At 40.4% G+C, this 15,988-nt stretch overlaps 2 protein-coding genes across 19 annotated transcripts in view; both read left to right on the top strand.

Moving 5' to 3' along the window:
* The window catches only part of LOC100672653 (synaptotagmin-like protein 2), a 133,257-nt gene extending 128,509 nt beyond the window's left edge, over positions 1-4,748 (top strand). For 10 of the 18 annotated variants that reach the window (XM_064288788.1, XM_064288786.1, XM_064288789.1 and 7 more), the window contains 3 exons: positions 1,167-1,266; positions 2,599-2,804; positions 3,700-4,746. In XM_064288788.1, the coding sequence (XP_064144858.1) occupies positions 1,167-1,266; positions 2,599-2,804; positions 3,700-3,845 (452 nt within the window). In that variant the 3' untranslated portion in view covers positions 3,846-4,746. Of the gene's footprint in view, positions 1-1,166; positions 1,267-2,598; positions 2,805-3,699 lie in introns of all 18 variants that reach the window. The other 8 variants (XM_064288792.1, XM_064288784.1, XM_064288791.1 and 5 more) reach the window with 1 other exon arrangement.
* A 5,463-nt stretch (positions 4,749-10,211) lies between these two features.
* Positions 10,212-14,208, top strand: CCDC89 (coiled-coil domain containing 89). Its single transcript, XM_010598193.3, has 2 exons — positions 10,212-10,229; positions 13,075-14,208. The coding sequence occupies exons 1-2, from the start codon at positions 10,212-10,214 to the stop codon at positions 14,206-14,208; spliced, it is 1,152 nt and encodes a 383-aa protein (XP_010596495.2).
* Positions 14,209-15,988: the final 1,780 nt, after the last annotated feature.

The raw sequence follows: 15,988 nt of genomic DNA, 5'->3' as shown, positions 1-15,988 counted from the left end.
CTTTCTCTGTCAGCTCTGAGGAATGTCTTTGTTTCTTCTAAGCTTCTGCTTCTGGACAGTCTTCATGTGGTTTAGCATCTCTCTTTCCCCATCTCTGCTTGCTTGATCTGCTCATTTTGTATCTTGTAAGAGATTGACTCAAGACATATACTAATCCTGCCTTATTAACATAACAAAGACAACCCATTCCCAAATGGAATTACTCCTACTCTTCACGCTATCTGACATTTCGCATTTACAACAATAATAAAAAATCTGCTCTGTACTTTGTGCATTAATGATGTATGTCTGGTAGTAAAAAATGCCGGTGTGAGGTGAGAGTAACGCTAGCTATGATGGTTAAGGTTATGTGTCAACTTGGCTGAGCCACGAGTCTCAGTGATTTGGCAGCTATGTAATGATGTAATTTAGAAGTTATGTAATGATGTAGCCATACTCCATTTTGTGATCTGATGTGGTCATCTTCCATTTTCACGTAACACTGATTTTCACATAACAACCTGGTCTTTGGAACCTAACCACATCAATAAGTGAGGAGTGGGTGTACACCCACAGGCATAGAGGTTAGGATTTACAACACATATTTTGGGGTACACAATTCAATCCATAACATTCTACCCTTTGACTTCCAAAAATTCATGTGCTTCCCACATGCAAAACACATTGACCCCACACAGTACCTAACCTAGACAACAATTCCAGACCAAGCCAGCTTCTCAGTAATTTCCTATGCCCTGTTATGTATCCCTGTAAAATGTGTAACCACGTTTAACAGAGTGGTCGTAACTTATCCAGTACCTCTTTTGGTTACTTTAGACTCAAATATGTTTAAAATGCCTCCCATAAGTACCAGTTGATATTGTTATTAGTATTTGAAGAGTATATGTATTTCATAGAGATAATTTGAATATAACTGTAAATGGATGATTCACTCTGTATTTGGAATCAGTCAATATACAGTATTTTCATAAAGCTCTCTGAGCTCAGTATAGCTAAAACATGAAAGACATGGTTAAGAATGTATAGATTTAACCAATTAAGATAATACTATCAAGCACTAGCTAGTATCATTGTGCCAAACATTTTTTAGACTGACATCTTTGGGTGCATTATTGTCAAGAGGGAGATGGCAGTAAAATGTATTTTCTCTGCATTTTCTGTTACAGGTAAAAAGCTTCCTACAACCGGAGAAGTACACATCTGGGTGAAGGAATGCTTTGATCTACCACTGCTAAGGGGCAGCCATCTAAATTCTTTTGTTAAATGGTAACAGCACTAATAATTCTGCCTCCTTCCCTTCTACTATAACCTGGTCTTTACTGGCTGGTTTCAGTTACCTAAATCTGTGATGCTGAAACCCATTGCTCGTAGTTGAAATGAATTTACTTGAGGCAATGGAGACAAGAACTAGAGGGATCCGTGACATGAACCCCCAAAGCTCCATTTAGTTTTAAAAGCATTAAAGTAAGAGGACATATATATGAATGAAAGCAGAAAGTTCATACTCAGTTACCTAAGGTCTTCTAGGGGTACATCAGCTGGTAAGGACAATGTTCAGTACAAAAGAGTTTATCAAATTTCTGATGGTGGGATGTCATACCCCTTGCCTCCTTGGTGGAGTAGGAAGATTTTTTTTCCTCTCATCTTTACCCGACCTTTTTTGTGGCCCATTTGCAAAGGGACTTGGCAGATATTTGGCAAATGATTTGCTAAACAAACCCCTATGAAGGGTTAGCTCATAAGAGCTTAAGACAGTTGGGATTTTTAAATGACAATTTTTTCTGTTATACATATAAAGTGTTTGATACATAGTAAAATAGTAACTAATAGAATTGAATGTCCTCACCTAGGTCTCTCTGACTATTTTTATCTATATAGATTCTACCACCAGAAGACTGTTTGCAGCTATATAAGTATATATTATGTTCTTTATGGTTTTCCTTATATGTACTCTTCATAGATGTCAGCTAGTAAGATTTTTTCAGCTTATGTCAGCCTCCCATTCTAACACTTTTCTCTGACTTTCTTACTTTATAAGAGGTGCTAGATTAAAGTTCATTCAGTTACCAAAAATGAAATGTAAATAATTGGAAAAAATATATAATTTATTCCAAAGTCAAATCTAATGGATTAGAGAGGTTTCTCTTCTTTTTTCAGTTCTACACAATACTAATTCCTTAGCCTATCACAAATAATCAGAAATAGACTGTGTTTCCAAATTATAAAGCAATCTTCAAGCAATTGGTACCATTTCCTAGATGCACTTACTAAATACAGGCACTGAACTAAGTGTTTCGCATGTGTTGTTTAATTCTGATATCAACTTTATGAAGTAGACATCACCGTTCCACTTTATAGTTAAAGAAGTTGAGTATCTGAGAGGTTAAGTAACTCATCCTGGAATATACAGCCAGTGATTGGCAGAATCGGGATTCAAACCAAGTCTGGCCAGTTCTCTGCCCAGAGTCTTCCCAGCAGGATGCTCCCACACTCTGTCCACACTCTTTGCCAGTCCTCACTAGCTGTGTGAAGTACATTGAAAGCATAAATGTTCACTGTCTCACTAGAATGCTCTCACAACAGTGCTTCTTTTTGTAGTACCATCCTTCCAGATACGAGTAGGAAAAGTCGCCAGAAGACGAGAGCTGTAGGGAAAACCACCAATCCTGTCTTCAACCACACCATGGTGTATGATGGGTTCAGGCCTGAAGATCTGACCGAAGCCTGTGTTGAGCTCACTGTCTGGGATCATTACAAATTAACCAACCAGTTTTTGGGAGGTCTTCGGATTGGCTTTGGAACAGGTAATGTTTGTTGCTTTCCTTCTTCCTAATGAGAACAGAAGTCCTATCTCTGTTAAATGTAATGAAATGAGTAAGTGAAGGAACGTCAGGCTGTCTACCAAGGACTTTAGATATGAAGATAAACAGGGTTCTATCCTTTTTTTTTTTTTTTTTATCCAACAGAGCTGATGTTATTGTGAGGGGAAACGGAAAACCATTCATCACTACTCCCTGAACCCCCCCACACCCCGCAAAAAATTATGGCACTTCAAGGCTAAAATTGCACTTTGAATAATAATTTATGGAGCACTTGCTATGTTCTAGGCATGGTGCTAAGTGCTGTATTTGCATTATTTCATTCAGTCCTCGCCACCACTTTATGAGGTAGTTACTAATGAATGTTATTCGTTTTTTACAGAAGAGAAACTGGTGTTCCAAGAAATTAAGTAACAGAGTTAGTAAGTGGCAGAGCCAAGATTAGAACTTGAGTCTTTTAAACACTAAATCTTTAACCGTGCTTCCTCAGATATCACTCTCCCATAGCCCTGATGGATTGTCATCTAACCTTTCCATTAATATGGAGAAGCCGTTACTCTGGGAGTAATGAAAGTAATCCCGATAAAGAGATTCCCCATTATTGGACACTGTCAGCAAACTTGTTGCTGTTGAGATGATTTGGACTCATAGCAACCCTGTAGGACAGAGTAGAATTGCCTCATAGGGTTTCTAAGGAGCGGCTGGTGGATTTGAACTGCTGACCTTTTGGTTAGCAGCCGAGCTCTGAACCACTTTCTTATATTGAGTCCCAGGTTTCCCTCCTGGTGGTGTTGAAACTCTGCCTAGTTGTCTTCCACTGACAATTATACTTTGAGATGACACCTCCCCCCTCCTCTATGCAAAAACTTTCTTTTTTCAGGTAAAAGCTACGGTACTGAAGTAGACTGGATGGACTCTACTTCAGAGGAAGTTGCTCTGTGGGAGAAGATGGTAGATTCCCCCAATACTTGGGTTGAAGCAACACTGCCCCTCAGGATGCTGCTGATTGCCAAGATTTCCAAATGAGCCCAAAGTCCACTGGCTCCTCCACTGAAAACATCTAGACAGGTGGAAACTGGTCTTAAAAATCTATGCAGAGATACCCTCCACCTACTAAAGAATATTACATAGCATGTTAAAATCAACCCGCATGTGCTTTTTTGGTTACAAGGCCCAAGGAATTTAAATAATGACAAATTTAAATGTAACGTATTTATAATTCCAACATTAAAGATATATGATCCAATTAGGAAAATCAGACTGTTCCTGCTGCCAGAAATATTGAATGTGGGGTGTTGTTAACAAGCAAAATTTTCTAATTTGTCCCCATGTGTTTCACACTACAACCTTGTGCACAGTGAGAAGGCCCCACCACTGGGTCACTGAAAACACTTGCAAGACTTGTAAATAAGTAGGTTGTGGAAAAGAGTGACAGAAGATAGTCTTAAGAAAAAAAAAAAAAAAAAGGCAGAACATCACTGACGGTAAAGAGTTTGGCCTTAAGAAAACTATTTACTCTGTAATGTCTATTAAGATATTAAATTCTATGTTAAGGCTATGAGACTGAATTTACTGCATTTATTTCTGCCTTGAAAAACTGCTTTCCCTATTCCCAAGTGTTCCCAAGTCTCAGATGTGCTTTGGTGCCACCTACTGGCCACAGATGGAATTCAGTTCTTGGCTTGTTTTGGCTTAATTCTGCCCTAAAATGGGTCTCAAGCCTGTATTTTATAATAGAATATGTTTTTTAAAAAGTCAGATATGATTGTTTTTCTTGTAACTTTATGAAAGCAGCGTAAGAGTAGGCACCAGACATGCTTTGCCACGAAGTTTTAATTAGAATGTAAATCGCTAAATTATACTGTACTTATGTATGTATAATTTTCATAAAGTATTTTGTAAAAACCCTTAGAATAAATTATTATATGATTTAAATTGAGAAATTTGCCTGACTCATTATTTTTAATGCCCCATAGTGTTTCCAAGGCTATAAATCTTTACTGAAGCAGACTGCCTCATCTTTCTCCCATGGAGTGGCTGGTGGGTTCGAACTGCTGAGCTTTTAGTTATCAGCCAAGCGCTTTAACCACTGTGCCACCAGGGCTCCTTTTTATTTTATGTTAGAAATCATAAAATATAAATTCTCTATCAAGCCTGGAGAAATTCCTCTGGACTGCTATTTCTTGAGAGTCTTTACTACGACTCTGTACATCTTTTCTCCTTAGAGGACAGCTTTGGCTAAATTACTAAGAGTAGAATTATAATTTTTTAAGAAGTAATTGAAAATCTGTAAAGAAAGGTAAACTGAAAGGTTTTCCATGGAGATTTTTTAGGTTATTTCACCTTATAAAATGTCACTTCTCTTAGGTCCTAACTAGCTTGCCTTTCTCCAAACAAGCACTGATTTAATGGAGGTTAGGGGAAGCCTGGATGGTGGGGGAACACATCTTTACAACAAGCATCTTATAAATGTCATGGAAAGCATTATCTCCTCCCCCAGAGAGCTGCTAGAGCCCCCTACCCAGTTGGCAGTAACAGGGATGAACCCAGAACAATGCCCTTGCCCTGGTTTCCCAAGGTCCCTTAGGGAATGTTCAGTCTGTCTCTGTTCTCTCTTCTCTGACGGCAGGGAGGGGCAAGATCAGCTGAGTAGAGGCCCACCTCCAAGGTCGGCCTGGAACACAGTAGCAGAAGCCTGAACCCTGTCCAGCTCATGCCAGGTAACAGTACAAGCTACTTTCTAAGTCTTACTGTCATCTACCTGCTCAGCCACCTCCCAGCATCCTCTCAGTTCTGGAGCATTAATGCCATAGGTTCTGATATCTTCCACCCAGAATGAAGACTTCCTGCCTCCTTCCGTCCTCAGATCCCTCACCATCAAAACACAGTGGACAATAGAACCACCCTCCCTGCATCTGCATTTGTAAGAAAGGTTATCCATAGTGCTTCCCAAGTGCCCTAATTCCTTGTGAAGCAAGCTGCCTCAGAAAGCCCAAGGAGATTATATGTCACATTTTTTGCTGAAAAAGAAAATGCAAACTGTAGATTTAATCTCATCTGGGTGTAACTCAGTGTGACCATCACACATTATAAAATGTAGGCAACCTGAATTCTTTAGTGAACTCAGGTTCACAGGTTTTTGAGCCAGTGGGACTTTTAGGCAAAGGTCCTGCTAAAATTTAAAAGCATATTTTCTTAAACTGGAGGCATTTCCTTGAATTGTAAGTGTTAGCACTTTCTTTCAGTTGCCAATGATAGACACGCAACTGGAAATAAGCCAAAAAGGGAATTTACTGGAAATATAGGAAGTTGTCTCACAGAGTTGAAGAAGTGCTGTAGGAACATAGATTACTCTGGAGATTCATAGACTGGAACCAAGAACTCAAATGCTGTACCATTCCCTAAATCTCTCATCTTCATTGAGGAGTAGGATATAACACCACAGGCAGCTCTCAGCTAAAGCACTTCTCTTTCCTAGTTTCACCTTGAGAAATCTGAGTGAAACTGGCAAAGCTTGGGTCACATCAACCCTTGCACTATTTATGTGACCATGAATAGGTGAGGTAAGATCTTCTGACTGACCCAGCTTGGATTATGTGCACCCCTCTGTGGCCAGGGAGAGGTGGTCCATTATCAGAAGAATGGGGTGTTTTATAGACATACCACCAGTGCCGTCAAGTCGATTATAGACATAGATACTGGAAAAATCAGGAGCTGGGCAGCCACGCTACTTGTATCTCCCACAAATGAAAAATTTTCAAAATTCCATTATTTGAAAAATGAAATAATATTTCCAAAGAGGCCTAAACCCCACCCCATTCCCATCCACCATAACTGCTGCTGCTTCTAAGTAGCTGGTGAGATCCTGGTAGATTGCCATGCATGGCCTGCTCACGTGGCCTGGGAGTCCACCAACAGCATGATTACTATTAGCCATGGCTAACTTCTTCCAGAGAGACCTAGCACCCTGCTCCTCAGCTGTGTTTGCCAGGATATTTGCTTGGATTTCTTTACCCATCCCTGCCATCCATATTTAGGACGCAAGTAAAAAGCCTCCTGATCATCCACCTGCCTTCTCCTCTATTCTCATTCCCATTTTGCTCTGGGATTACTCTCTCATCCCCTCCTCTGTCCCCACTCCCTCCCAGGCTTATTCACTAATTTGTTTTAGAAAACAAATGCTTCCACATACTTGACCCAGTCAAAGAACATTTCCCCCACTTCTTTGGTTGACTTGTTCCAACAGAACTGGCTCTCCTTCAGCCTTATGAAAAGCACGCTGTTCCCTCTCCTCCCACACGCAGTACCTCAGTCAGGATGTGGGCTCAGGTTTCAGATCATTGCTCCTGCTGTCCAGGGCTCTGTAAATAGCTTATAAACGAAATGAGGCATTGAAAGACTGAACGAAGGAAAGTGGAGGGGACTCATTGATCACCTCTAGAGAAGACAATGACCAGGTTGTATGCCTTAGACTGCTAGGAAGAGAATACACTGGATACTTTCAGGATCAAAGGTAGCTGGAAAAAAATATGGTTGAACCAAGAAAATGACAAAGGTAGAGAGGAGCCAAAAGTGATTACTAAACTGTAAGTTTTTTGAGGAGAGTGATGGTGTCTAATTTGTTAGCATGTATTTAGCCTCTAGCACTGTATCTTGCAAATATTTGAATAAAGTAATTAATGAATTGTGTTTAGGATTTTGTGAAATTCTCAGCCTTGGTAAGTAATCTATAGATTCAATGTTAGTTTAAATAATTTTTAATGTAAGAGAAGTACAAACTTTTTTTTAATGTGGAAAATCACTTTATCTGATCAACAAATATCATTGAGTATCCACTCTACACTAAGGAGGACTTAGAAAGGAAGGAAGAAAGGAGGGAGGGGAAGCATCCATAATCTCATCTTCAAGAAACAACTGCTGCACAGTTCCACTCTGCAACAACAATATAAACAAAAATTTCTCAGTCTTAATTTCTAGTATGGTAAATATCAATAGATATAACCTACATAAACAAAGAAACACCTGCTATTAATATTTTGGGTGTTTTTTGGTGTCTTTTTCCTTTCATAGGAAATATAGTCTACGAATTCACTCTATTACAGCAGACAACGAAATATGGTAATCAGTAAATAAAAGTTTTAATATATGTATGTCCTTTTTATTTACATCAAGAGGACCATTCTAATTCTCTAGTCATTTGCCTTGACTTTAGAAGTTCCATCTGAAACTTGCAGTTTAAGGAAAAATGAAGAGAAATGAGGAAAAGTTACAGAATAAGCTTAATTCATATTTTTTAAGTCTTTGGATTTCACTTTCACAAAACCTTCATATCCCATCTTTTAAGTGAACTTTTTTGAAAATGTTAAAGTTTTGGTTCAAATAATTTCACCAGTTTTCAGCCTTGTTTTTTCCTATATGGGCAATAGAGTCAAGATTTGGGAGATGAAACCCTGGTCTTTGAGACTTTAGGGAAAATCTGAAACTCTTCTTTCAGATCTCTTCTGCTCCCAGTGAAATCTGAAACACTGAAAATCCATCCAAAGTGTGTAATGATATCCCAGGCTTTTTCCTTACCATCATGACTTGGGAGAAGGAAAGCCTGCCCACCAGAAACCGTGATCTCAGGCACAGCCAGCTCCTTGCTCATTAAGGCCATTCTGGATTTTTAATTTTATGTCTTATCTTTTCCAGTTATCTTTCTAACAGAACAGTGTGCATGCCATTAAAAATTATAGACATGATAATTTTATATTCTATCATATGGACATATCATAATCTTAATATTCTCCCTATTTTGGACATTAACGTTTCCAAATTTTATTTTTTATAAACCTCACTACAATAAAAAGCTTTGGGCAAAACTTTTTCTTTCAGATTATTTCCTGAGCAAAGATTCCCACAGAGGGCAATTACTAGTTCAAAAGGCATAAGTTCTCAATATATCCTGTCAAGTAACTCTAACCAACTGTATAAGAGAGTGCCTGTCTGCCTATGTCCAGGGCTTCAAGCCAGTTCGAACTGGTTCAGTCGCGGCCAATGAAGCAAAACTGGAACAGAACCAAATTTTTTAAATTTGAGTGATCTAGAACGTAACCCAAATGAGAAAAACTACAGACTGAAAAGCTACAGACTGAAGCCCTAGAATGGGACGCTCAGAAGAGGCATAGTAAGCCCCTTCAGGAGCCAGATGCAAGAAACTGGATTATTGCCAGGGCGGCACACATTCAAAGCCGCGCCATTGGCAACTTTGAGCAGGGCACTGCTATTTCCAACTGCACAAAATTCAACCGGCAAGAGATTTGGTTGCTATGCAACACGTACGCTGCCCTTGTTTTCTAAGAGGGAAATTAAGTTTCTAGCAGGGCTTTGACCTGAATTTTTTTTCCTGTTGTGGTTATGGTTCTGGTTTACCAAAGTTTTAAAATTTGGGTCTCCAGACTCAATGGTCTGACTGAGACTAGAAGGACCCCAGTGGTCATAGCCCCCAGACCTTCTGTTGGCCCAGGACAGGAACCATTCCCGAAGCCAACTCTTCAGACATGGATTGGACTGGACAATGGGTTGGAGAGGGATGCTGGTGAGGAGTGAGCTTCTTGGATCAGGTGGACACTTGAGACAATGTTGGCATCTCCTGCCTGGAGGGGAGATGAGAGGGTGGAGGGGGTTAGAAGCTGGCGGAATGGGCACGAAAAGAGAGTGGAGGGAGAGAGTGGGCTGTCTCATTAGGGGGAGAGTAATTGGGAGTGTGTAGCAAGGTTGTTTTTAGCAAGGTGTGTATGGGTTTTTGTGTGAGAGGCTGACTTGATTTGTAAACTTTCACTTAAAGCACAATAAAAATTATTAAAAAAAAAAAATTCGGGTCTCTTCTGGTGTCACTTACTTGGCCATGATTGAACTGGGAGGAATCAGTTCAAAGCCCTCCTTATTTCATTATATCTTTACCAGGTCTGGGTAGTCTTAAAAAGGGGAAGGTAGGGGGGAAACCTTGACTAATTTAATACATGAAATGATATCTTCTTTTAACTTGTATTTATTGAATCACTGGTGAGGTTCAATTCTTTGTCATTTCTGTTCCCTGTTTTGTGAATTTGTTCATTTCTGTTTTGAGATATTAAGTGTTTCTTCATTTCTGTGGACTCTATAAAAATATAAATCCGTTGTCTGTCATATTTATTGTGAATATTTTTCTCAGTTTGATGTTTGCCTTCAGCATTCAGTCCACACACATTTATGTGAGCCTCTCCAATGTGCTGACCATTGGTCTAATCATCAAGGATGAAACAGACATAGTTCCCGCCCTTAATGATCTCATAGTATAAAAGGGGAGGCAGCCAGGTAAACAAATGAATGCAATAAAACTTTCACTTGCTACACTAGAAGTATGAATAAGCTATGCCGGACGAACTAAAAGTAGTAGTCACTTCTACATATAAAACCAAAAGCCATACCTGTTGCCATCAAGTCAATTCTGACTCATAGCAACCCTATAGGACAGAGTAGAACTGCCCCGTAGAGTTCTCAAGGAGCACCTGGTAGATTTGAACTGCCTGCCTTTTGGTTAGCAGCCATACCACTTAACCACTGCACTACCAGGGTTTCGGGTTCTACATATAGGGGTCATAAAAGGTTTTACAGAGGAGATGATTCTTAACTGAGTATAAAAAGATGAGTAAACGAACAGATATATGCACACCCATGTTTATTGCAGCTCTGTTTACAATAGCAAAAAGCTGGAAGCAACCAAGGTGTCCATCAATGGATGAATGGGTAAATAAATTGTGGTATATTCACACAATGGAATACTATGCATCGATAAAGAACAGTGACGAACCTGTGAAACATTTCATAACATGGAGGAACCTGGAAGGCATTATGCTGAGTGAAATTAGTCAGAGACAAAAGGACAAATATTGTATAAGACCACTATTATAAGATCTTGAGAAATAGTATAAACTGAGAAGAACACATACTTTTGTGGTTGGGGGGGGAGGGAGGGAAGGTGGGAGAGGGTTACTTACTGATTAGTTAGTAGATAAGAACTACTTTAGGTGAAGGGAAGGACAATACTCAATACACGGAAGGTCAGCTCAACTGGACTGGACCAAAAGCAATGAAGTTTCCGGGATAAACTGAATGCTTCAAAGGTCAGCAGAGCAAGGGCAGGGGTTTGGGGACTATGGCTTAAGGGGACTTCTAAGTCAATTGGCAAAATAATTCTATTATGAAAACATTCTGCATCCCACTTTGAAATGTGGCATCTGGGGTCTTAAATGCTAACAAGTGGCCATCTAAAATGTATCAATTGGTCTCAACCCACCTGGATCAAAGGAGAATGAAGAATACCCAGGTCACACGGTAACTATGAGCCCAAGAGACAGAAAGATGAACCAGAGACTTCCATCATCCTGAGACCAGAAGAACTAGACAGTGCCCGGCCACAACCGATGACTGCCCTGACAGGGAGCACAACAGAGAACCCCTGAGGGAGCAGGAGATCTGTGGGATGCAGACCCCAAATTCTCATAAAAAGACCAGACTTAATGGTCTGACTGAGACTAGAGGAATCCCGGCGATCATGGTCCCCAAACCTTCTGTTGGCCCAGGACAGGAACCATTCCGAAGACAACTCATCGGACATGGAAGGGACTGGACAATGGGTTGGAGAGAGATGCTGACGAAGAGTGAGCTACTTGTATCAGGTGGACACTTGAGACTGTGTTGGCATCTCCTGTCTGGAGGGGAGATAGGAGGGTAGAGAGGGTTAGAAACTGGCAAAATTGTCATGAAAGGAGAGACTGGAAGGAGGGATCGGGCTGACTCATTAGGGGGAGAGTAAGTGGGAGTATGTAGTAAGGTGTATATAAGCTTATATGTGACAGACTGACTTGATTTGTAAACTTTCGCTTAAAGCACAATAAAAATTATTTAAAAAAAAAAAAAGATGAGTAAATTGGTAGAGTAACAAGGGACAAGGTGGGAAAGGCATTCCAAGCAGAGAGAACATCCATAGACAGAGCCAGAGAGCTGCTTGGTTGGGAGAACTTCAACAGTTGGGTTTGGCTAAGGAGTAAAATGCCAGGTAGGTTCACAGGGAGAAGAGGCTAGAGAGATCTCAGAGGCCATATAACTTTTTAAATTATACATAACTTTAGATTTCCTGTTAAGTCAAATTGATTCAAGTTTTTCCTTTCTGATCTCATACATATTTTTAAGATAAGTCCTTGGCCCAGAGATTTGATGCTTACCTTTATTTTCTTCTAGTTTTTATTTTTAATACTTATATTTCATTTTATTCTTTACCTTCAACTATTTAGTTCTTCTTTGGTATACTATATAGTAAGCCTCTTGAATTTTTTTTTAATGTTTACTACATCTATGTTGTTCAGTAAGCCTCTTTGTAGGATAGCCTTATTTTGCTAATGGATAAAAACAGATTGTCAAATATCTAATACAGACTATTCTCAGATGGGGACAATGCTAGGGGAAACAAAAGATGTTTCATTGGTTTGCTGTCTGTTTCAATATTTAAATGCAAAATGGAGTGTGCCAGATTGGAGTGATGCATCTACAAGCCAAGGACGGTCAAGGATTCCCATAAACCCCCAGAAACTAGGAAGGGGCAAGAGAAAATCTTCCCCTAAAGCCTTCAGAAAGAGCACGGCCCCGCTGACACCTTGATTTCAGGTGTCTAGCCTCCAGAACTGTGAGACAATAGAGTTGAGCTAAACAAACTGAGCTGTGCCAAACGTCACAGGTGCAGACTCACAGCTATTTAGGCTCCTGGCTCTCAGGGCACCACTGCTGCTTTGTATTCATAGATTACACATTTTTGATGAGCCAACTGTATTTCCACAGACAGTTATTCTCGTGACAACTGAAGGAGGGCGAGAAAGCAGGAGTATGTCACCACCAGTCTGATTTGTTTACTACTGCCAGAAGTTAACTGGAACCCAGTTTCTTCCCCTGATGCGGGCTGGAAATGGAGTGGGGTTGGCCTCTCTGTACCATATAGGCCAGACACTAGGCTGTGAGCTGAGAGCGGTGATTGATTAGAAAGCCAAGCACAGCCTGACCAGATTGGCTCTGGGCTCACCCAGGTCTCTCTGTTGTTACTTCACAGCATTCTGAAGACCTGTCCACCAATCACAAGGCTCCTTACTGAAAAAAGCCAACTGCTGGAGAGTGCCAGGAGTCCCTAGCAACACCCTGCAGCTTTTGAAACCTGAGGGAGAAAGACTGTGTAGTCGGCCATTAGTGGAGGAAAGTGCCTATTCATCAGGAAGAGCAGGCTCTCAGGATGGACACCTCTTTCCAGTCCACTGAAGAACCCTTAGATAAGAAAGATGACAAATTGCAAAACCAGGAAGAGGAGCTGGAGTTTAAGGAACTGGACGGTCTGAAGGAAGCCTTGGCAAACCTCCGGGGACTGTCGGAGGAAGAGAAGAGTGAGAAGGCAATGCTTCGCTCCCGCATCCAAGAGCAGTCCCAACTCATCTGCATCCTGAAGAGGAGGTCAGATGAAGCCCTGGAGCGCTGCCAGATCCTGGAGCTGCTCAACACAGAGCTGGAGGAGAAGAGGATGGAGGAGGCTGAGAAGCTGAAGGCCCAGAGTGAGCAGGCCCGAAAGCTGGAGGAACGCTTTATGACTCTGGCAGCCAACCACGAGTTGATGATCCGCTTCAAGGACGAGCATAAGCAGCAGAATGTCAAGCTGAGGGAGGAGAATGAGAAGCTGAGACTGGAGAACAACAACCTCTTCAGCCAGGCTTTAAAGGACCAGGAGGCCAAAGTATTGCAACTCACCACCCGAAGCGAGATCCTCGCCAAGGAGCTGGAGACCCTGAAACAGAGGTGTATTCAGGATGCCAGCCAGGCACAGGCCCGAGAGAAGGAGCTGCTGGAGCTGCAGAGCCAGCAGGCCTGCATCCACACCAAAGAGACAGAGCAGCTGCACAGCCAGCTGCAGAGCCTCAAGGAGCAGTATCAGCAAGCTGTGCAGCAGATGGCAAAGGCTGAGGAGGCACACAGCAGCCTGAGCCAGGAGCTGCAGACCAAGCTGCAGACAGTCACCCGTGAGAAAGAGGAGCTGCTGCAGTTGTCCATGGAGAGGGGCAAGGTGCTTCAGAACAAACAGGCAGAGATCCGACAGCTTGAGGAGAAGCTGGAGATAGCAGATACGGCCAGGAGGCATGCCCTAGAGCGGTTTCAACAAGAGGCTGTGGCCGTGGACAGCAACTTGAGAGTCCGAGAGCTTCAGCGCAGGGTGGATGGGATCCAGAAAGCCTATGATGAACTCAGGCTGCAATCTGAAGCCTTTAAAAAGCACAGCCTGGATCTTTTAAGCAAGGAGAGAGAGCTCAACGCCAAACTCCGCCATCTCTTTCCATAAGAAAACTTCTGCTTCCTCTGGCCTCTGATTTAGAATGCAAATATTTGCACCTTAGCCTTATGTCAAGAGTAAAAATGATATTCCATTTATTATAATTTTAAGCACAAAAGGCAACTCAAAAGCTACCTTACTATGAGATTATTGTTGCTATTTTAAGGCTAACACTAATGTTCAGTTCTACAACCTAGAATACACAAAACTTACCAGATTTCCTTCTGTGCCTTTGAAATCTCCCTAAGTTTTATGTCAGTAGCTTCCTGTCCCCATAGCTTGTTTATTCTCAACCTCAAATATTCTCATATATTCTAAGATTTTCAATTAGTAGCTTCTATGATTTAAGTAAATCTTAAATGTGCAATGAGATGTACTGTTGTGGAAAAAAAAAAGTACAACTGACCTTTGAAGGTAGGTAGGTTTATAATGTCCCATAGCTGAGACTGTATATTATAACAGATAACAGCATGATAATAAATGGAATACTTTGCAGAAATAAGTAATTTTGCAACTGCCTAAACAATTGCTTGCTTCAGCTGCCTTGCAGAAGTATTTTATTTTCCAGGTTGATAAACAAAGTTTTCGATCATTTAGTCCTTTACCAAAGTAAACAAACTTTATTATAGTTATTCTGTATGAGCAATAAGATTCAAATAAGTGAAATCAGCCAATTTTTATTTGTCCTGCATGTTTAACTCACGTTCCATTTTCTTGGTTTTCTCTTTAATAAAGCCAAGGTTTAGATGAGCAATAATGTAAATAATCAGTAGGTTCATTTAATATTGTGTAATATGCTAATAGACAAAAGGCTCCAACTCAGGGTGACAAGTCATAGCAGACTGGGCAAGATCCATCCAGCAGCTCATAGCAATTCTTTTCTGTTTTTATTGGCATTTTTCTTGCAATTAATTTTTTCCTTTTTTAAAAAATAAGCTGAATACATACATGTATACTTACAAAAATGTATACTTACATTTTTCTAGGCATACCTAAATATGTAGTTATAAAAACACATTGTTTTTGTATATTTATATAATGTTCTAAAAGAGGTAGTTATAAAAATATACTTTATACTACTTTATTTCCCAATTTTTAGTTATTGATATATAGACATTATTATGAATACCTCTCAAAATAGATTGTAATATAGTGTTTTTTTCACCCATTTAGGTCCAGGAGTGCCAAGAGTTACATAATAATTTGAGTTTATTAAAAAATATTACTTGGTACCTTTTTAATAAATGATTTCCAAGCAAGTGTAATCTAACTTCAGCCAATTTTTAAGTCTAGTTTCTCACATTTCTGTTAAGATTTTGCTGTTAAATACTACATTTTTTCTTATCAAAATAGAAACCATGTTGCTGATTTCAGAGGACTATATACTTCCTCTTACAGGTTACCAAGAATCAGAATATAGCAGCTAGTTCAATCCTGGCTCTCCTTTATTGAGCCCAGGCTATATATCATTGCACTGAAGAGCTTCGGTTGGGTTGTTTTATTTAATCCTTAGGGCTGTTCAAGAAGGTATAATGTTCCTATTTTAAAGAAGAGGAAACTGAAATTCAGTAACTTGGTCAAGCCAACTTAATCACTAGGGTAGCAGGAATTTTGATGCCTACACAACACTCAGGAGCCCTGCTGGTGCAGTGGTTTAAGGGGTGGACTGCTAACCAAAAGGTCGGCAGTTGGAATCCACCAACTGCTTCTTGGAAACCCTATGGTGCAGCTCTACTCTGTCCTATAGTGTCGCTGTAAGTCAGAATCAACTGGATGGCAATGGGAACAT

This window comes from Loxodonta africana, chromosome 7, assembly GCF_030014295.1.
Source record: "Loxodonta africana isolate mLoxAfr1 chromosome 7, mLoxAfr1.hap2, whole genome shotgun sequence".
NCBI lineage: Eukaryota > Metazoa > Chordata > Mammalia > Proboscidea > Elephantidae > Loxodonta > Loxodonta africana.
This window is presented reverse-complemented; position numbering and strand designations above follow the sequence as displayed.